The sequence below is a fragment of the Leptodactylus fuscus genome, chromosome 4 (genome assembly GCF_031893055.1).
Source record: "Leptodactylus fuscus isolate aLepFus1 chromosome 4, aLepFus1.hap2, whole genome shotgun sequence".
Taxonomy (NCBI): domain Eukaryota; kingdom Metazoa; phylum Chordata; class Amphibia; order Anura; family Leptodactylidae; genus Leptodactylus; species Leptodactylus fuscus.
Window position 1 is genome coordinate 74,004,297 of NC_134268.1, and position 22,856 is coordinate 74,027,152.

The 22,856-nt window shown below is 39.7% G+C and overlaps 1 protein-coding gene across 8 annotated transcripts in view; it reads left to right on the forward strand.

Annotated features, from left to right (window-relative positions):
• PTPRM (protein tyrosine phosphatase receptor type M) overlaps positions 1–22,856 on the forward strand; it is a 568,788-nt gene that overhangs the window by 340,806 nt on the left and 205,126 nt on the right. For all 8 annotated transcript variants that reach the window (XM_075270676.1, XM_075270675.1, XM_075270678.1 and 5 more), the window contains exons 12-13: positions 16,046–16,319; positions 17,675–17,711. In XM_075270676.1, the coding sequence (XP_075126777.1) occupies positions 16,046–16,319; positions 17,675–17,711 (311 nt within the window). The remainder of the gene's footprint in view (positions 1–16,045; positions 16,320–17,674; positions 17,712–22,856) is intronic.

Here is a 22,856-nt window from a genome sequence, read left to right on the forward strand (position 1 = left end):
AATTTAGCTATAACTTAGGAGCAGCCATATCATTTGTGCTGTGCTTTATAATTGTGTGACTTCTGAAATGTAAGCGATACGGTAATAGGGAATAATGAACCAAAAGGTACAGAAAACATGCAGAATGTATTCATATACACTATGCCATTTCCACTGCATTTTCATTTAGAGGACGGCCCTGGGCATCCTGGTGGCACAGTCCATAACACTGAATGCAAGCATAATAGTATTATAGGGAAACTTCTGCTTATTTCCACACTGACTGTTTGGCTCTGTCTGTGGGTACTTTGCATATATACGGAGTATATATATATATATATATATATATATATATATATATGAAGCAGAGCTGATTGTGTAAGTTCTATATGTGGTTTTTAACAAATGTATCCTTCATTACCAATCTCTTGGATGGAAATTTCACGAGATTCTTGCATTATTATTATTATTATTATTATTATTATTATTATTATTATATTATAATCACGCCTTGACAGCCGCTTTATATGCCAACACTCCAGGCTCTGCCTACTAGTCCGTATCCATTTCATATTTCCCACATGAAGCTTCACCCATACAAGTTTCAAATAGATCGTTTCTGAGGAAGGTCTAAGGACTGAAACGTCAAAAGATTTATTAACGGATCTAGTTTATTGTCAATACTACTTTGCATTGTGTCAATGGCGTTAACAATCCTGTTAAAATAATATCACAAAAATTTTTTTTTCACTTTAACCCCTAAGTGTGTGCAACAAAATTACTTCTTGTATATGTCTATGGGTCAAAGGACTCTTTTTGTTAGCACCACGCATAATTGTATAGTGTGTGGTACCACTGATCTCTCTAGTTCCATTTAATATAGGTGATTTCTCCTTGATGAAAAAAAGAATACTTGCTCTAGCACCACCTTTTAGAAGGTAGCTCCTTATAGAGTAATGTAAAACCTGGTAATCCTTTCTCCATCTAGGAGACCTTACTGTATTTGTATATTCTTTCTCCAGAATTCTTAGCAGAGCATATATGGTTTGTAAGACTCTGCACAACAAAAGACATAGTACCCCTTCTGATCCATTTAGTCTTTCTGGTGCATGTGTTACACATGTGGGAGGAACACAATGTGGAATAAGCTTATCTATTCACCCTCATTTATGCCACTAGTTTCTAGGCAACTAACAGGCTTATTGTAGGTTCGGACAACTCACTTACCGATAATGGTTCCATTTAAGTTGTGAATGGGATACCATTATCATTGCTTATTGCCTCCCTTGACAATAAATGTAAAACATGTATTACATGAAAAGTGCAATAGACGGAGACAGATGTAATAGTTTTCTGTGCTTGACCGGAGACTGCTTAGAGAAAATGACTATAAGGCAGTGCCTTTGATATGTCACAACAGAAGCAGCTTGGTCTTATCATCCATCTCTACTGTGTCTTCATAATCATCATCTGGAGCGTTCATTCTGCCACCGGAGTCATCTTCACTTCTCAGGCTTGCAGTAATTATAGAAAGATAGGATTTACCTTCTCTGAAGAATTCATCTTTCTGTGCGACTGCAGTTCACTGCTGGGAGTCAGAGGTTTATAAATGAAATAAAGATTCTATACAATAAAGTCTGTGTGACAAAACTAGGTTGGCTTATTTTATTGTGCCATAGAAGTAAGTGGCTAGCAGCGAGAATCCTAAATATTCTGTTTATTGGAGAAAATGAGCTCCCTTTATATTATCGCTGGACAGAGTGCCCTTTACTAGCTTTGACTCAGTTGACCTGTAATAGTTTTATCCTCATTGCCTGTGTTAGCGTATGTCTACATTGGATATGTCTGCTGCTAACTTAATCTAAAGCGTAATATTAGGTATGCTGACATTCGTTATATGTACGCATAATCAAATAGCATTAGCCACGGGGTCCCTGTAATAGTGCTAGCCATACAACAGCGTTACTTACAACATCCTTTGTATTAATAATGGCCACATTGTTACCGTTATCAACAGTGTCTCTGTAATAGTATCAACCTGACTGCCCCTGTAATAGTGCTAGCCATACAACAGCGTTATTCATTGCATCCTTTGTTTTCATACCGGCCACATTGTTACTGTTACCCACAGTGTCTCTGTAATAATATCAACCTGACTACCCCTGTAATAGGATTAGCCATACAACAGTGTCACTTACAGCATCCTTTGTATTAATACTGGCCACACTGTTACCGTTACCCACAGTGTCTCTGTAATAATATCAACCTGACTACCCCTGTAATAGGGTTAGCCATACAACAGTGTCACTTACAGCATTCTTTGTATTAATACCAATCACAGTGCCTCTGTAATAGTATCCACCTTACTACCCCTGTAGTAGTGCTTGCCATACAACAGTGTCACTCGCAGCACTCTTTGTATTAATGCCAGCCAGAATGGCACAGTGTTTCTCTAATAGTAATATACAGTATATGCAACAGTGTCACTGCACTCCTTGTATTAATGCCAGCCAGAATGGCAGCCTAGTTATATTGTCCACCATAGTGGCCCTGTAATAGTTTTGTCCTCAATAATTCCATATAGTATCACCCACAGAACCCCTGTAATAGGGCCAGCCACAGTGCTCTGTAGTAGTATCACACACTGTAATAGTAGTTAGCACTGTTGCCTTGCAGTTTTGGGGTCTCCTGTTCAAATTCAACCAAGGGTAACACCTGCATGAAGTTTGCATGGATTTCCTTGGGGTACTTTGATTTCCTCCTTCATGCCAAAAATATACTGATAGGTGTAATAAATTTCCCTTTTGGGTAATGTACGGCAGCCACTAATTCCCCTACAGAAGTTTTGTATTGCCATGATAGCATCACTCACAGTACCCTGTAATAGCACTAGCAACTATGGTTGAGCCGATTATGACTTTTCAGGATCGATTTTAAAATCCGATTTCCGATCATTTTTCATTCGAACCCAATCTCGATCCCAATTCCGATCCCAATGCAAGTCAATGGGATTTTTTTTATTAATCGGATATCGGATTTTAAAAGCAATCCTATTCACTATACAGCATGGAATCTAACAATTGTTAAAATCCACGCTGTGTAGTGAATCACTAAGTAGCCAGAGGATTTTTTTGGCTGCTCCACTGCTTCTCCTTCTTCTTGTCCTCGCTGCCGCTCCAGCTGCAGTCTTCTTCTCCCAGTACCCGCCCACACTCTCCTAACCCGCCCACACTCTCCTAACCTGGCAGGGAGGAGGCAGCGAAGGGAGAAGAAGACTGCAGCTGGAGCGGCAGCGAGGCGAAGAGCAGCAGAGCAGCCATCTCTGGAGGTAAGTAGCTACTAGAGATGCTACTTTAGTCTCCCATTAGAATGAATGGAGGCAGCTGGCGCGCAGGGGGTTAAGGCTTTGTGCCGGCTGCTTCCATTCATTCCTATGGAACCGCAGCAGAGCCTTCACACTGAGTATACGCTATATACTCAGTGTGAAGGCATTGTGGGAAATACTACCGATCTCGATCCCACCTAAAAAGATCGTGTTCGGAATTCCGATCGCGATCATGAAATTTTCTCGATCGCCGATCGGAATCCGATTTTTTCCGAACACGATCGCTCAACCCTACTAGCAACACTTCTTTGTAACAGTATCACCCAGTGCATCCCTGGTAGCTAAACTATTACCATATGTCCGTGCAGAAGGTGTAGTTAATTTTGTAAATTGCATGGATAATACTTTGTTAGGAAGCGATACACTAGCTTTACATTAGCCTGTATGATTAATAGCAGACACAGTCCTCTATGATTGGAGCTTTCATATTATACACACAGAAATAAATCATATCTGCTAGTCATAGTCAGTCTGCAGTTATTTATGACCAAGGTCCACAGCAACCAATCACCTTCTAGTTGTCGGCTTAATTGACCTTAGTTGCAAAAGCTGAAACTCCCATTCTTTGAAATGGAATTTCTGGTAATTTACACATTTTGTTTGCCATGTGACATCTTTTTATTGGGTATGGAGAACTTCCAGTTTGGGTTTTATTATATTTGTTGTATGCTTGAAAGAGAATTTGGGGTCATTATTGTTTGATTTATTAAAGAGGAAGTATCACTAGAGTTATGTAAATGAGGGTCTATTAGACATGTGGGTGGTAACACTGCATGACATAGGACACACCGTGTGACTGCCCACCTGATAATAAATATAAATTTACACAGGTACGATGCAATAGAAGGAAATCGGCTTGCAACACTCCTTAGGTACTAAAAGTCCAACTTTAATTTAATCCATTAAAAAACAGAGTTCACACAGTAGAAAAAAGTGCCAGGAAAAAAACATAAAGTGAGTGCGTTAAAAGAAAACATTTACACAAATACTAACAAGGCTTATATCTTTTTAGAACGGCTGAATGGAATTAAATACACAGAGCGCCAAGTTGCTCAGAGTGACATCACCTTGATGTCATTGGGTTTTTGAGAGTTAGTGACATGTTCTCTGTAAAACCATAATATATCTCTTTTTTTTCTAATCTGTTTTTATTTTGCTAATTTTATGCTATTTTCTGTACATGATTATGGAGACTGCCATATTTCCTGAGCTTCCTCTTTACAGCATTTAGTAATATGCTTTACAGCAGTCTCCTTGCTTTAGGTGTTAATAGTCTGGAGCTGGCTCACTAAGATCTATGGAAGAGTTTTCTAGACATGCTCTATGCAGGGAGCGGGAGTAGATAAGCTGTGACCTCATCTATTCTCAACAGTAATGGGTCAGTGGTTTTAAATATAAGGGTGTTATCTTATATTGCAATCCTGGCATGTAAAGTAGGAGAATGCCGGACAAAAGAGCCTTACAGAATTGGCAAGTGTCAGTCTAGTGTTAGGCTTCATAGCAAGAATAAACATTGCAATATATTGTATAATGTTTTTTTTGTTTTAGTTTTTTTTTTTTTTTTTAATATAGGAAATTAAATATATATATATATATATATATATATATATATATATATATATATATATATATATTCCCTTTAAGCAGCATGTAAATATTCCTGTCCATGCACCTGTAAGAAAATATAGTAAGACTAATCTAAGAAGAGAGTTTTCCATTTCTTTCCAAGTATGGATCAAGTCCAGTAAAGTACTCTCTTATCTGGTGCTATTCTAAAATTTTATTGGCGCTCTTTTTTTAGATATGAATGTATTTTCTTATTCCTATAGTTCAATGGATATTTTTTTCATAGCTGCTGAGACAATTCTGCAGCACTGTCTTGTTTTTAGTGCATTTGTTTTGCTAAAATCACTCTTGTGTGTTTTTGTTAAAGAAATGTCTCTAGAACTGACTCTAAGAACCAGAGAATCTCCTCTTTGATATGACACCGTAGCCAAGTGTGTATGTTATATAATATCTGAGATATACACAGGCCGTACTCCTATACACCATACACAGAAACATTAAGTGAGAGAAAGAAAGAAGGGGAAAAAAATGAAAAAAGCTGAGCCCCATGGTGTGGAAATTCAGCTTTTTTGTAGCAGATTTTGCTTCGGTTTTTTGAGTCAAAGCCAGAGCTGGATTGAGTAGAAGGTAGAAGCATAAGAGCTTCTGATATATTTTCCCATTCCTTCTGTAGCCACTTTCAGAAAGTACAGAAGGCGTTCCCTTTTGCTGAAAAAGCACAGTGGGCATCCCCTGTGCAGTCCAAGGACAGCAACATCTCCATCTTTTTCTCCTGGCCACCGCTTCTCCGCATCTTCAGCCAAAAGCGCCGACTGTGCATGTCCATCGGCTATTTTCCTGTGGCCTCTTACACAAGCGGCCGTTCAGCCACAAGAAATTGGCCAACGGACATGCACAGTCGGTGCTTTCGACTGAAGACATGGCCGATGACGTGGCAAAGATGAATGGGCCTAATTGGCCACAGAGTCAGCAATAAAATTAAGCAAGTTGCTGATTTTGTTCCCCCTTCCTGCTGTGATCTCTGCCTCTCACCAAAACCAATTGGAAGTTTATTCGGGGTGGAATCTGCCACAAATTCAGGGGAGGAATCCACTTAGTCTAACAGCAACATGTTATTTTTGCCATCATTCACTGTCTGCTTTTAACAGCAGCACGAAATCACATTCTATTGTACATTTTGTGAAGCCAATGGTAATTTTCGCATTAGTAGTGTTTTTATACTATATTTATATATCATCTCTGCTGTACAGATTTGGAATTATTTACAATTGAGTGATTTACTTTTTACCGTCTTTTGTGTTTTGCGAGGTGATTGACATTCGAAGCTAAATCTTAAATAAAATAACCTAATCAACGCGCAAAGGATTTTAGGTTTAAAAAATCGGAATCTGTTTTTTTTCTTCGTTGTCCTCATTTTGTAGTGTTATAAAATAGAGAAATCTCTCCGAGCAGCAGCTCTGGCGCAGGAGGTAATCATGTGTTAATTTACATCAGGTAGCCGGCGCTGGGTGGAAATTAGACAGACGATGGGATTTAGTTATTTTTCATTAGCACTTGGACTGTGATAAAGGAGAACAGAAAAGAGCTGCTTGACCTTTAAGTGCTTAAATTATTAAAGAGCAAATAGATTTGAGGTCTGGTTACTCGCTAATCTAATTTGTCTTGTGGTGAAAAGATGAAAAGACATTTTGGGTTTGAAATATCTCCAGTCAACTTTCTTTTTCCTCTAATGTATCTGGAGACAAATAGATGGCAGAAATTTCCTTTCAAGGGTCAGGTATACGCTGACCTGCTGACGCCTTATTCCCAAGTACAGAATACATAACTGATGAGTATTAGACAAATCCATTTCTTATACTGGTGTCCCGATAATATACTTGGGGTGAATCTGTTTACATTACCATCTCTTTATGTCGATACATTGTTTAATACTTCACATGAAAAATTTATGATGACATTGAAGATGAATTCAAATGTATTCCTGAAAATCAATCTCCGTCTTATAAATAATCAACTACACGCCATATTGGATGAATTCATACATATTCTTAGAAATGATCAATTTTATTGTCTTTTTCTTGGCTCACGCTATGTATAGTCTGTCAAAAACTTTACTAACAGAACAAATTGTAGCATTCACCTATATCATGGATTATTTTGTCAGATGTTAAAATGAAAATTATATGTCAACCTTTTTGCAGATCTGCAAATTTAATACACATCTTCCTCCTCAGAAAGTGCTTCTCAGCTCATACGTAGAATAAAACACCATAGTAATAAGACACTTATTGTATTTAAATACCTTTTTGCAAGCAACATGTCACAACCTTGCAGCAGGTTAGCCGCCAGTGGATTTGCCAAATGCGAAGGCAGTTAAAATGACAGTAGCATGGAAGTGGATGGGATTTTGTAAAAATCGCAGCATGTCAATTATACCTGTGGAAACATTGGCGTTTTCCCTATAGGTTTACTAATAGAAGAAAATCCCCAGATAAAAACTTGACAATGAAAATGCTGCGAAAGGAACTGTGATGCTTGTCTTTCCGCAGCGTTTTTTTTTTTAGCTTTGTTTCACTACATGGAGCCTTAGCCTTAAACCATTTAGAAATATGTTGCATGGTATTTGCGTCCGAGTAAGAGTTCCTTTTACTAATAAGTAAGGTTGAGCCAATCTTGACTTTTCAGGATCGATTTTAAAATCCGATTTCTGATCATTTTTCATTTGAACCCGATCTCGATCCCAATTCCGATCCCAATGCAAGTCAATGGGATTTTTTTTATTAATTGGAGATCGGATTTTAAAAGCAATCCTATTCACTGTACAGCATGGAATCTAACTAGAGATGAGCGAACACTAAAATGTTCGAGGTTCGAAATTCGATTCGAACAGCCGCTCACTGTTTGAGTGTTCGAATGGGTTTCGAACCCCATTATAGTCTATGGGGAACATAAACTCGTTAAGGGGGAAACCCAAATTCGTGTCTGGAGGGTCACCAAGTCCACTATGACACCCCAGGAAATGATACCAACACCCTGGAATGACACTGGGACAGCAGGGGAAGCATGTCTGGGGGCATAAAAGTCACTTTATTTCATGGAAATCCCTGTCAGTTTGCGATTTTCGCAAGCTAACTTTTCCCCATAGAAATGCAATGGCCAGTGCTGATTGGCCAGAGTACGGAACTCGACCAATCAGCGCTGGCTCTGCTGGAGGAGGCGGAGTCTAAGATCGCTCCACACCAGTCTCCATTCAGGTCCGACCTTAGACTCCGCCTCCTCCGGCAGAGCCAGCGCTGATTGGCCGAAGGCTGGCCAATGCATTCCTATGCGAATGCAGAGACTTAGCAGTGCTGAGTCAGTTTTGCTCAACTACACATCTGATGCACACTCGGCACTGCTACATCAGATGTAGCAATCTGATGTAGCAGAGCCGAGGGTGCACTAGAACCCCTGTGCAAACTCAGTTCACGCTAATAGAATGCATTGGCCAGCGCTGATTGGCCAATGCATTCTATTAGCCCGATGAAGTAGAGCTGAATGTGTGTGCTAAGCACACACATTCAGCACTGCTTCATCACGCCAATACAATGCATTAGCCAGTGCTGATTGGCCAGAGTACGGAATTCGGCCAATCAGCGCTGGCTCTGCTGGAGGAGGCGGAGTCTAAGGTCGGACCTGAATGGAGACTGGTGTGGAGCGATCTTAGACTCCGCCTCCTCCAGCAGAGCCAGCGCTGATTGGCCGAATTCCGTACTCTGGCCAATCAGCGCTGGCCAATGCATTCTATTAGCCCGATGAAGTAGAGCTGAATGTGTGTGTTAAGCACACACATTCAGCACTGCTTCATCACGCCAATACAATGCATTAGCCAGTGCTGATTGGCCAGAGTACGGAATTCGGCCAATCAGCGCTGGCTCTGCTGGAGGAGGCGGAGTCTAAGGTCGGACCTGAATGGAGACTGGTGTGGAGCGATCTTAGACTCCGCCTCCTCCAGCAGAGCCAGCGCTGATTGGCCGAATTCCGTACTCTGGCCAATCAGCGCTGGCCAATGCATTCTATTAGCCCGATGAAGTAGAGCTGAATGTGTGTACTTAGCACACACATTCAGCTCTACTTCATCGGGCTAATAGAATGCATTGGCCAATCAGCGCTGGCCAATGCATTCTATTAGCTTGATGAAGCAGAGTGTGCACAAGGGTTCAAGCGCACCCTCGGCTCTGATGTAGCAGAGCAGAGGGTGCACAAGGGTTCAAGTGCACCCTCGGCTCTCCTACATCAGAGCCGAGGGTGCGCTTGAACCCTTGTGCAGCCTCAGCTCTGCTACATCAGAGCCGAGGGTGCGCTTGAACCCTTGTGCACACTCTGCTTCATCAAGCTAATAGAATGCATTGGCCAGCACTGATTGGCCAGAGTACGGAATTCGGCCAATCAGCGCTGGCCAATGCATCCCTATGGGAAAAAGTTTATCTCACAAAAATCACAATTACACACCCGATAGAGCCCCAAAAAGTTATTTTTAATAACATTCCCCCCTAAATAAAGGTTATCCCTAGCTATCCCTGCCTGTACAGCTATCCCTGTCTCATAGTCACAAAGTTCACATTCTCATATGACCCGGATTTGAAATCCACTATTCGTCTAAAATGGAGGTCACCTGATTTCGGCAGCCAATGAATGAGCGGAGCGTATACTCAGTGTGAAGGCTAAGCAAAGCATTGTGGGAAATAGTACCAATCTCGATCCAACCTAAAAAGATCGTGTTCGGAATTCCGATCGCGATCGTGAAATTTTCTCGATAGCCGATCGGAATCCGATCTTTTCCGAACACAATCGCTCAACCCTACTAATAAGGAATGTATCAGAATACAACCAAGGTCCAACCTGAGGTTATTTTAATGTATTGCCAAGTTCATTAACATATCCTATTAGTAAATGTGATGCATACTGCACCGAGGGAGAGATCATCTTATATGATATTAATAAATTCCCCTACTGCATTTTTTCATTTCCGATTTTGATATCTTTGGATGTCACTCAAGGTTAAGAGATGTATTATACATACGTTACCTCCTATTCCCCACATTACTATGTCCCAAATGCATGTGTGACTCATTTAACATGCAAAATACTTTGCTCTTCTCGATAGCCTTAATGTTATACATTATATAGTTTCCGGCAGCTCTGTAAGAGTTGCTGCAGAACCTAAAATGTCATTTTCTTTCAATCACATTTACATACTTCATGAAAGAACACCCAAGGGTGCTGTGCGAATTATCATTTCTAGCAGGTCTCTGCCCTGGATCCAGCTGCAAGATACCATCATTTCCAGTGCAAGTATTTAGATTTCATATATTTTCACATTAAAGACCGGGTTTTACACACAAGAGATTTTCTTTTTCAGAGTAAGGACGTTGTTTTAAGATTCAAGACCACAAAGGCCTTTTAGCCTTTACAGCTATTTAAATAAGCCTATTACTTTAGGTCACTTAAAATACAGTACAGATTCTGCCTGCAGCTGCCATATTATACGCCGTCCAAAGAATAGTGTTTGGATTGTGCTTAACATGTTTAGATTGAATACTTAGTTTTATTAATATTTTCTAATAATATTTCTTCAAGTTCGGCCTTTAGGAACCTCCATTGCAGAGTCTGTCGATAAGCATGGCAAGTTGCGCTATTCTGTCCTACAATGTAGCGGACGCCATACTTGAAAGAATTCAACTTGTGACTATCGTATCACAGATCTCTTAATTGTGAAACAGGAAAATTGGAAATTCTTCAGAGATATGAACTCTTAAGTCTTGATTTTGCAAATTAATATTTGAGTGTTTTGTTCTTTCTTTCATTTAATCAACCATTCTCATATAACAGCTTTGTTCACCATCTCGCAGAAACGTCGCATTTTAGACTGATACGAAAAACACAGCAGAAAAAAAACGCTACCAGTACCGGCAAAGTGAATGAGATTCTGGTTAATCCCATCCACACATTGTGGGATGAAAGACGGTGCGGAGACACTCGCATTTTACCTATAGATTTAATAAGGGAAGAAAAACAATGAAAAATTCTGCAAAAAATTTGCATTTCATTTCACTGTGTTCCGCAACATGGGGCCTTAGCCTAAAGGGGCTTTCAAGGACTTGTATATTGATTTTTGATGCTACCTTTGCCACTTTCATGAAATTTGATGTAGCTATGTGTGTAGAAGGGGCCATCAGACCCTAAAAGCAAGAATTATTCTTGTTTATGCCTGAAAACTGGTGTAAAATGGTAGCCAAAATCTATGCCAGATACTACTGTAGTGTGCGTCAGATGCTGGTTTTCATAATTCTCCCCCAATGTACCTATTTTATATATTTTTAAGCTAAGCCCCATGGTGGGAACGCATTACAGGTTTCCTCTGCGGACGTTCCGCTTCAACTATACCTATAGGGAAACTACTGGTGTTTAAGTAGGTACAATTGACATGCTGCGATTTCTAATACTGCAATGATTTTGGAAATTGCATCTTTTCCACTGTGTGTATTTTTCTGCAATCTGTGGATGGGATTCGCTAGCAGGGACTGTAAAATGGTTACACTTTAAGTTTATGCCATGTGGGGCCCTGGCCTTAGAGTTGGAATAAATAAAGGTACATTTAACGGATAAAAATAATATCATGTATACCTTGACATCAGGATCTCATGTATTCTCACCCAGTGATGTTATTTTTTAACCGCAAAAAAAACTGGCATTTGCGCCACGTGGGACCCCGGCCTTACAGAGGCTTCAAGGGCTTGTCCCAGGATCCCAGAGCTGCCACAATGCTGGGAATTCAGTCATGTAATTTTAACGGGTCTCCAAAAGTACTTTTCTTTCATATTTCACCTTGAACTGGAGTTCAGTCAGAGCTTGTTTGTGGAGGGAGAGAAAGTTAAGTTCTTCTTTCTTATTCAGTTGTTTTACTTGTCCATTGTAAGAAAATAAGGGAAGCGCTTCATCACATCCATCTGAAAAGTTAAAGTGTTTCTTGTCTAAGGAGAACAATTTCTCTCCTAATACGGAATAGTAGAACCTGATTAAATGTTCATTTGGAACATACATTACATGATTTAATGCATTTCCTAACCTGCCTTTTCAATTTATATTTATTTTATTCCTCTTCGAGTACCTCGGATAATTACTTTTCCCCCGTTCGAGTACCTGAGATAATTACTTTTCACCTGCAATAGTTTCCTGGAGACTACTGCATTTGTAATGTTCTGTCAGGGCTCTGCTAAAGTTTGGCTCCTATTTCCTAATCACTTCCAATGAATCTGCCGATTGGATGTGTTTTGCCAATATTTTGTTACATGTAATAATTTTTCAGAAGCAAAGATTTGTTCTATGGAATATACATATGAGGCCAAAGATATCTTCTGCAGAGAAGTAACTTGCAGCTACAGGGCCCCACAGCTACAATGTGCCATATAAAGCACTCGTATCTTCTTATGTGATAGATGAGACTTTAGGACTTTTCAGGCACCAAAGCCCAGGTGAAGCTGCTGCCTCCGCATCCCTATAGCATTGCCCATGTTATGTTAATGCAGAGGCACAGTCACATCGTGAATACTTGTATTTCAAACTGCATATGCAGAAAAACACTCAGGAGAACCTAGTGAGTATATTATTATATATATACTGTATATATGTATTATAATTGAATCATTATGGTGTAAATATTACTTAATATCGTTGCTTCCAGCTTTATTTCATGAATACACCTGATGTGTAATTCATTTACTTACAGTATATATTTGTATATACTGTATACCATACTCCCATTCTTAGTGCATAACATATACCCCATTGCCATAGTATATAGTGTGCATACTATGAGTTAGCAGCATGGTGTCATCACTATAGGTAAGGTAGTTTTTTGTGTGTGTTATTTCTATATATCACTTATAACATAGGAACATCATTTGAAAGGCGTCCATCAAGTTGAACCTGTTATTCTACAGTATTTATACAATAAAATATTTATCCAAAAGAAGGCAAAAAAAACCCCATGAAATAAAAGCAAAATTAAACCATAAATAAATTTATATAGGAAAATTTCACTTTCCCAATATAGGGAATTTAAGCACTGGATGAGTGAATGACTTATTGTATTAATTCAATAAAACTGTCTTTCGGTTCATGACCCAACATAGAAGACACATGTATGTAATTTTCAGGTGCAAATGAATACATTAATAATTGTCAACATTTGCTGGTAAAGTTCCATGATATAATTTGGATACAATACTATGTTATAGGTAAGAAGACAGGAGGCTGAGGTGCAGAGCAACATGTTTCTGTAATCTAGAATCTTCTCATGTGCAACCAGACAGGATCACATACCTATCTGTTCTGATTAGAGATGAGCGAGTACTGTTCGGATCAGCCGATCCGAACAGCACACTCCATAGAAATAAATGGATGCACCTGGTACTTCCGCTTTGACAGCGGCCGGCTGCTTAACCCCCTGCTTGTCGGCTACGTCCATTCATTTCTATTCGAGCGTGCTGTTCGGATCGGCTGATCCGAACAGTACTCGCTCATCTCTAGTTCTGATGTGTGATTCATGTGTATACAGTACCTGCAAAACACAGTGATAATGTTATATGCTGGATTTAGTTATTGGAATTATGGGATAAATACAATGGTTGAAATATGTTCCGAAATATAGCCATGCTGATGTTCCTGGTGCAAAGGGAACCAAATCCAAAGAGACCTCAGGATTGCTGTGAGTCCCAGAAATGTTATGGTAAATCTTGGAAATACATGGCACTCCAAAGACAGTTGTGGTGCCTGACTATTCTCTTAACAATATTAGAAAGAGCTGGCTCACTTTTCTCCTAAGTGCTGGCATACACTTACATACTCTGCAATTGGTGTCTGATGAAGGCCGATTTATGACCAAAATATTACACAATGCATGTTTGGATTGCAAATTTCCATTACATGGGACACTACAGCATAATGCGTGCCAAGTCTCTTTCTACTACATCTTACTCTGTTAAGATAGGAATACCAATTAAAAGGTTGTCTAGGACTAGAGTAAAGATTCGGCTGTTTGTCCATAAGCTTGATGTATTACAGCCTATCCTCGTTCAAGAAGATGTATTGGACCTGCAATAGCAAACAAACCTTATGGACAGAGATGGCACATCTCAGGGATAACACATTGACCCATTATTTTCCATGTGCCAACTATGTTGTTGTCTCACAGGCCTGTACATGCTCACTGTTTTGTACATGTAACCCAAGGCTCGGTTCACATCAGGGATTCCGTTCCTCTCTCCACATGAAAAATGCGGAGCAAGCAGCACTTTTCTCTCTGCATTTTTATGCAGAAACAGAGCGGAAACCACAAGGATCCCATTATAGTCTATGGGGTCCATGGGATTTCTAAGGTAACCGCTTTTATGTGGATTAGGTTTCCATTCAGGGGGTCTGCAGATGTGATTCAAGCCTAAGAGAGCATCTCTATCAGGAAAACAAAATATGTTATCTGGAACAAGAAATTGCAATGCCAGGCTACCAGTTTATGCAGAAGCCATGAAAGAAACAAATGACTAAGAATAGCATAGAAGATTATTTTTCACGGGAGAAATGTTGCTGTTCTTTAGAACTTTACTTATTGCTGCGCTGCTTCATAGGTTGTAAACAGCTTGATTTTTGTATAGAATTTTCATCTCGAATAAAACTTGAAATGACCTGTTTGCCTATTATAAATTGTGTTGAAAGGAGCCTTTTTATTCACGTTTGGTAGCTACTTGGTGTTTGATGTTCTTTTATATATAGCGACAATTTTGTTGTCCATGGTGCTGAAATAGGCACATTCAGGCCAGGACTATTTCTCCTTGTGGATAATGTATTTATAGGTGTATGGAGTCTTAAAGGCCTATGCTCAGATAGGAATTCCGAGGGAATATACGCTAATATACTTTACTTTAAGGAAAAAAAAAAAATCCTGTGCCTCTACTTCCACCTATTTGAAGGGAGCTCCCTATAGGTCAGTGCCCAACATTCAAGAAGCCTTTCATTATGACTTGGAATATTAGTTAATGCAGAAAATGTCTTGCAAAAGGAAATTCAACCTCCAATAACACTATCACCGCACTGCCATCTGTACAGTCTCCCCCTCTCCTTCTGTCTCTACCCTCCTTCCCTCATATATTGTAAGCCCTCGCGGACAGGGCCCTCTACCCCACTGTGCCAGTCGGTCATTGTTAGTATTATATCTACCTGTATATTCTGTGTATTGTATGTAACCCCCAAATTGTATGTAACCCCCAAATGTAAAGCACCATGGAATTAATGGTGCTATATAAATAAATAATAATAATAATAATAATAATATGAATTTTACAGGATATAAATTCGGTTAAGGACTTAAATTTTTCATTTTCAATACACTGATGTGCTGGCAAAAGCCTTGAACGACTGCAATTCACAACCACTTGGTGGCCACGCATAGAAATATGTTGCATTTCAATATCTGATATGCAAAACCATGTTGTTTTAAAAAGCCATTCATCTCATGGCACACATAGATGTCCAGGAAAGGGCAAAGGAAAAGAAGGACACATCTGTAATACATGCGTGCCAGTAGCTTTATACCTATGTCAATCCTCAAACCTGTCTGCATTGATTTGAGTGGATCACAGTAATCTGTATATATGTCATTCCTTACTTTTAAACCAAATTACTCTTTATTAGACCCATTCTTTATATGAGGTATTTCATTTTCTTCCTATGGCTAACCATGTTCCTTTTCAGCTTGTTCTTCCTGATACAAACCATCACATAAATTGTCTCATAGGTTGCTGCTCACAATTATTGCTGGAAAGGAAAAGCCTATTAAAAACACTATGTGTAACACAGAGGCGGCCATAAAACTAGACAGACATTTATTCTAATTTGCACACAGCTCGCTTGTACTTAAGTTGTTATGGCTGTGGCTCCTTGGAATCTAGTAATAGTAGTAATTGTATGGTTCGGTGGGATGAAGGTCTGATTGGGAGAACATGGCTAATGTCCTCTTAAGTTTAGCCTCTGTTAATACTGCTTTCCTCTTGATAAACAGTTCCTTTCTTTTACTTGCAGTGTTTACCAGATTATTGTTGAGGAAAAGAAATCTCGGCGAGTCAGAAAGACGTCAGAAATGCTAAAATGTTTTCCAGTTCCCATACATTACCAGAACGCATCCTTGCTGAATTCACAGTACTACTATGCTGCAGAACTTCCTCCAAATCTTTTGTCATCTGTCCCCTTCTTCACAGTCGGTGATAATAAAACATATAATGGGTTCTGGAACCCTCCACTTCTGCCACAGAAAAGCTACAATATCTACTATCAAGCTGCCAGCAGAGCCAATGGGGTAAGGATAGTGCGGTACAAGACATCAAATGCTCCCAAGATGGAGGTCAATGGGCAACGCTCAATAAAACTGTCCCAAAGCATTGGCAAATACATTGTATGGTGTTATACTGTTACAGCAGTATGAATAGAGTATTGTATTGTTGCATAAAGCTAAACACGCTTAACAAAGAAGGTAATTGGGTTGTGTAGATTACTGGGATGGACAACTGTAATATATGACGTAGTTTGCATCAGTCTAAATACTGTGTTTTACACCATTTATGTAAGAGGTTAGCATATTGCCAGTATTAAAGGGATTGGCCACTTTATAGTTAATCTTTACCAATGTGTATCCTTGATGTGTTTCTGTTGCCTTAATATGTCCTTTATTGAAGTAGTGTCCCATTACCTCTCATAGCTCAGATTATTCCTATGGACTATTCTCCCATTGGTGAAACATATCATCGTGCCTCCTGTATTGAAACAGAGTGGGGCAGAATTTACGAAACTTTCTAAAATAAAACCTACCTTTGTTGCCCATAGCAACCAATCACAACATTGCTTTTATTTTAATACCCTATTACAAATGAAAACTGTGATTATTTACTATGGACAACAAAGACAGTTATTCTTCTAGACCATTTCAGAAATTTCCTCCTCCACTGCATTTGATTTCTAATGTCTTAGACCTGGTTCACATCTGCATTCAGTATTCCGTTCAGGGAGTCTGGTTGGGGACCCTCCAAATGAAATGCCGAACGCATTAAAAAGCCGTACACGCAGCGCTTCCCATTCACTTCAATGGGACTGCTCATAGTGAAAGAAGCAGCCCATTCATTTCTATGGGGAGCGCTCGTATGCCGGCTCCCATAGAAATGAATGGAACTGCTTTATACGCCGCTTATTCTGAACGTCTTTTACATTCAGAATAAGCTGCCGTATACGTAGTGTGAATGACCCCTAAGGTTATGGCCTCATGTAGTGGGCCGCAACAAAAAAGCAATATGGGGAAAACGGTGGCAGCAACACCACACTTTTCACAGAAAGGCTATAGGGAAAATAACTCGAATCCCATCCACTTTGCAGGGACTATAAAATGGTTATGGTTTACATTTACGCCACCTGGGGCCCAGCCTAAAAGTAGATTAAATAAAGGTACATTGAATAGAACAATATTATTATGGATATTGTGATATCAGGATCTCATGTATCCCATGTATTCTCACCCAGTGATGATATTTTCTAATATATTAGACTCTCTCTAATACTGCCACACAGAGTGCTTAGACTGTACAAACAAGTAGTTTTACTGCTGAAATAAATGGAACATCTTCAAAAAGAAAAAAAATATATCTTTTTCTCTTTTTGTCACAGGAAACAAAAATTGACTGCGTGAGAATAGCCACAAAAGGTAAGTTATAATATAGTGCTGTGACATATCTGTTTTGCAGGCTACTACAATGACACTGTAACATTCAGCCTTACACTATCATTCCATAGATTTTATGTAATCAATTTTTTTCTAACCAACACATAGGAATAGCCTTAAGAAAGGCTATTCTTCTATCTTTAGATGTCTTCTCTGCGCTGTCGTTTGCTGCAAGGGAACTCTCCAGCATTGCCTCCACCTTCTTCAGGATCCGGATTTTATGCGTTGTCTTCTGGCTTTCAATCTTCTACACATGCGCATTTGGCTCTGCCAGCGGGCCTCGGGCACCTGTGCATAGCCATTTTTTTGTGGCCGCTTACTACAAGAGCTAGCGCAAAAAATGGCCGCAAGCAGGTGCAGTCGGCTCTGCCTGCTGGCAGAGCCGATTGCGTATGTGTAGAAGATTGAAAGCCAGGCCGGAAGACGACGTGTAGAGGCCAGTTCCTGAAGAAAATGGAGGCGGCGCTGGAGAGTTCTCTCGCAGCACTGGGGATGCCTCGAGTGCTGTTTGAGCGCTGGGGCTCACCCCCAGTGCTGCGAGAGAACTAATTTGCATAAAGAAAGAAAACGGAATATCTACCGAACGGCAGCGCAGAGAAGACATCTAAAGGTAGGAGAAGAATAGCCTTTCTTAGAAATAGCCTTAAGTGTTAGAAAAAAAAGGGATTCTAATGATAGGGATCCCTTTAAGAATTAGAATATAACATTATTAAATATAAAACAACTGTCCCCAGATAATAGTAGTCTGCATGCTAACAAAAAAGGTACTGACAGGAGTTCTCGCAACTATACATGGCCAAAGCCCCAACCACATACTGTGGCCAATGGAAGCTTACTTTTGGACTAAATCTGAGGTATTACCTTTGAAATAACATGGCCGTGGGCCTCTGTAGGTGGGCAGGGCTATGACTGTGTGGGTTGTTGGAATGTGTGTCTGTAGCCATATTGTATTACTCCATTTGACATTACATATAGGTTATACATTTAAGAGGAGCCTGTCAAATGGATTATGGATAGTAATTTATTAACAAATCCTTGTAGGAAACTTAGAGATATGTACAAAATTATCACTGAACAGTGCCTATCTTGCATTGTCTCACAAGTGCCCTAAGAGCAGTTCCAATATTCAGTTCTCACGAGTAAGCCTTGCCCCATGGTCTTGATTGAAGGCTTCACTGGTGGGCTTACTCACTTATTGGGTTTGGGACCAACCTTAGAGCATTTGTGAGCCCATTTGCATTGAAGTCTGTGCACTGTTGTCTAGGTGTGGCCCCAGAATTTGCACACATTTTCAAGTCTGCCTCTCAGCACTGTTATTAACATACTGTAGTAGCCAAAAAGCACCTAACAGATGTAACATGGTGTATACCAGGGGTCCTCCAACTTTTTAAACAGTGGGACGGAGGCAGAGCAGGTCCCACAGACATCGGGAGCGGTGCCCTCCAATAGATAAAGTGAAGTGCGCTCCATGGCCTGGCCCGAGCTCCCCAGGAGCTTCATTATAAAAACACGCCTGCCGGCGTTGTCGGCAGGGCCAGACAGAAGTGCTTGGCGGGCCGCAGTTTGAGGACCCCTGGTGTATACATTTATCAGACTGTGAAAGTAGTGCAAGTTCTGACAAATGTATCAAAATAGCTCACATGACAGATTTAACAAATTCACTAGGTATGTGAGCTACACATTTCTTGACTTCTGTGCTCGTAAGCCATTTTGCTTGTTTTTGTTTTCCTTTATCCAGAGGGTTTTTATGGACAAACAGTGACCAAAGCACAGAATAAATTTGCTGTCCACCATATATTCTTTGCAACATTGGTTGTTTCCAGTGTACTTTGTAATTATTTTACATTCTCCCAAATTCCAAGCCCTGCATTCCCCTCACATAGTGTAAATGGACACATATCTGGTGTGTGTTTATCAGGTATGTTTGCCGGTGGGGGAAGCAGGACCCCTGTCATCTATCGGTCCTGACAGCACTCAAACAGCTTTTTACATGAAAACAAGAAATCATCTGAAAAAGTATAAACCCCAAACTCATAGAGGTCCTGACAAACTAAGTTACTTTACCATATCTTCTATAACATCTGCCATGTTAGGTATCCCCTCCAAAGATCTATTAGTATAACAGACTTTATAAAGTGTTGCCAACTTTCCAGTCCCATAGGAATCCATGCAGCTTAGTTTTAAGTGGAATGTGTCGCATTTATAAAGGCAGTACTACTGTATCTGCAGGTAGCATGTTGTAGAGTGGAAGAAGCTGAGCAAATGTATATATTTCTGCAAAATATATATTAATCTGCTCGACTCTTCCTGACAGCATGTTCAGCATGACAGGTTCCCTTTAAGATCTAGCATGCAGCAGGAACATGCGCTTATGGAGTAAAAGAGTATTAGAGTGAGATGTTATCATTTGTTAAATGCTGTGGCCAATGAACTAACAGTAGTAATAGTAATAAAAGCATCCATAGTTATGTTGTTACATTGCACACATACATTGTATATCTGTTCATGCAGTTTACAGTTGTTACAAAAGAACTCACAAGAAACTGGTTAATTCATGTTTACATCCATCTCTGTCAGAAATAATCCATTCTCACGGGGGACTGTGTTTGAAGTATAGTCTTCCCTATGAAGTTTGCTTTGCTTTTTGTTCTAGGGATTCACTTCAAAGTCCTTTCTCTCTTCTCACTTTTGACCTTCTACAGCCATCTCCATCCAAGCAAAAAGTGATCTACTGTACAGTGTGTGTTTGTGATGCTAAGTAGATAGTGACCTCTCCTTGACTGTCAGTCCTGAACCCTGGAAGACAACACCTTACATACTTTCAGATACAGTATCTACAACAGACATCTTATTACACAAGTGGAGGGATTAGGGTTATGAGTTACGGAACATCAGAAGGCTTTTTGAAGACAGAAAAGCCAAAACGTTGTTTATTTTTTTTTCATCACCTTTTACTCCATTCAAGAGACTGTGGCAAGGCAAGATTCCTTTTAGTCTATTATTTAATAGAAGTTTAGAAAACTTTTAGCAGATAGAAAATCGCAATCTTTGTATGGATTTCTGTATTTGACTCCCCCGTAACCTTCAATGTTGACCATTGCTGGACTATATGTATATTAGTACTAGGTCAGAGCAGCCTATGCTTTCTTTTGATTTCTAGGATATGTTCTAGGTGTATTTAAGTTTTTACACTGTATGTTCTTTCTGTGGTATAAACTTGCTGTCAAGTTTTGGCTTAGTATCTTTCCCTAGTTAAAATTCAACAAGGACAGTATTGTATCTTCGTTAAATTTCCATATGGTCACGTGAGTGTATTGCATTTTAGGTAGTATAAATATAGTTATGGCTAGGCTTAGTTCTGATCTTATTTGAAGACTTGAGAAACACAAAGTACAAATAATGGAAAGAAAGAAATATAAAAAGATCAGAAAGAGAGTAGCATACAGATGTAGCAAAGTTTACCTTGACTTGCTACAGCAGGGGACAGCTAAAGCCAATGAAAGTCACTAAAGTTGAGCTAGCAATCTCTCCTGCAGTGTTGGTAACATGTAAGTGTCAAGTTAAGCTTTGGTACACATGGGCCTTAAAACTGTTCATTTAGAATCTCACTGTGTGTGGATTTCAGTCAACCTTATTCACACATAAGTAATAACTAATAAGCTGTATTCATATTAAATTAAAACTTAGACTAAACTTAGCCTTCACAGTTATTTATGCCTAGTCCAGGGTTTTACACAAGAACTGAAAGAACACCAAGAAAGAATAACTGATATACATTATATGTAGGATATGCGACCAGTGTATGAATGATGGGGTCTGTGTGCCGTAGTTCCACCAGTAGTCCACCGTTGGTCACACATCCATGCTATCGATCTGTAGGGTAAGCTGTATGGGTCACATTTGCTAATCAAAATGTTCCACATTCTGGCTCAAATTGAGACTGAATTCTGGCAAAACATGGTAGTTGCTTTAGACACTTGCTAGTAAAGTGGTCTATCTTATCAGAATGGGGTCATAAGAGAAAATGTGGCCACTGTGATAAAGTTGGTGCATCTAGCCTAATAGTAAACTGTCTACAGCATTAGAACATCTGTCACAAGGTCTAGATAATTAACCCATTAAAGTTGTTTCTTTTCCTTAGTTGAGTAGTCATCCTGTATAAGTGATAGAGTAAAATCTCTCTAAAAGACTAACACCTGAAGAAGACCACCTACACCTCTTTGTCTGTAAGGGCCGGTTCACATTAGCGTTCGGCTTCCATCCAGAAGGAGTCCGCATGAGGACCTCCCCGAGCGGAATACCAACGCTAATGCAAGCGCTGTGCAGTTAAACACACAGATCCCATAGACTATAATGGGGTCCGTGTGCTTTCCGCGATACTGCCTGCAGGAATCACCGTGTGGGCAGTGTGCAGCAAGCACATGGACCCCATTATAGTCTATGGGGTCAGTGTACTTTAACTGTTCAGCGCATGCAGTTGCGATTGTATTCCGTCCAGGGAGGACCTCATGCGGACTCCTTCCAGACGGATTCCAAACGCTAGTGTGAACCGACCCTAAGGAATTTGGAATTTCCCCATACAGTATATTGATCCTCTTCTTTGAGAGGAGCATCCTTCTAAAAGTCCATTTGTCTTAAAGAAGTTTCTCTGTATCGTAAAAATAGGCTAGTGATTTCTTGTCTTCCCAGCATCTTCCCTTAACCCAATGTAACATTTGTCATTTGGATGTAGTGCACAAAACACTTCCAGTTAATAGCAGGTACATCCTATTAAGAAGATGTGTAATGAAACCCATGCAGTCTCATATCCATATCCTAATAGCCAAATTAATATTTTAACTTCACATTTCTCCGAGTGAATGTTTCAGACATTTATTAATAGAACTGACATAGGCATTGTACCTTTCCCTCTGCAAAAGTGAAATCTGAAGATGAGCCTTTTGTAATGGATGGCAGTATGCACACCTTACTAGGCCTTTTCTTTTAGGAGCAATTTAAGACTTATTAAAAAACGCATTTATTTTACCTATTTTTGGAAATATAAGAAATCTTAGATCAGTAATGACATGCTGCTCTTGGCTAATATTCTAATGTGATGATCTGGATGATATAGCTTTACACTTCCTG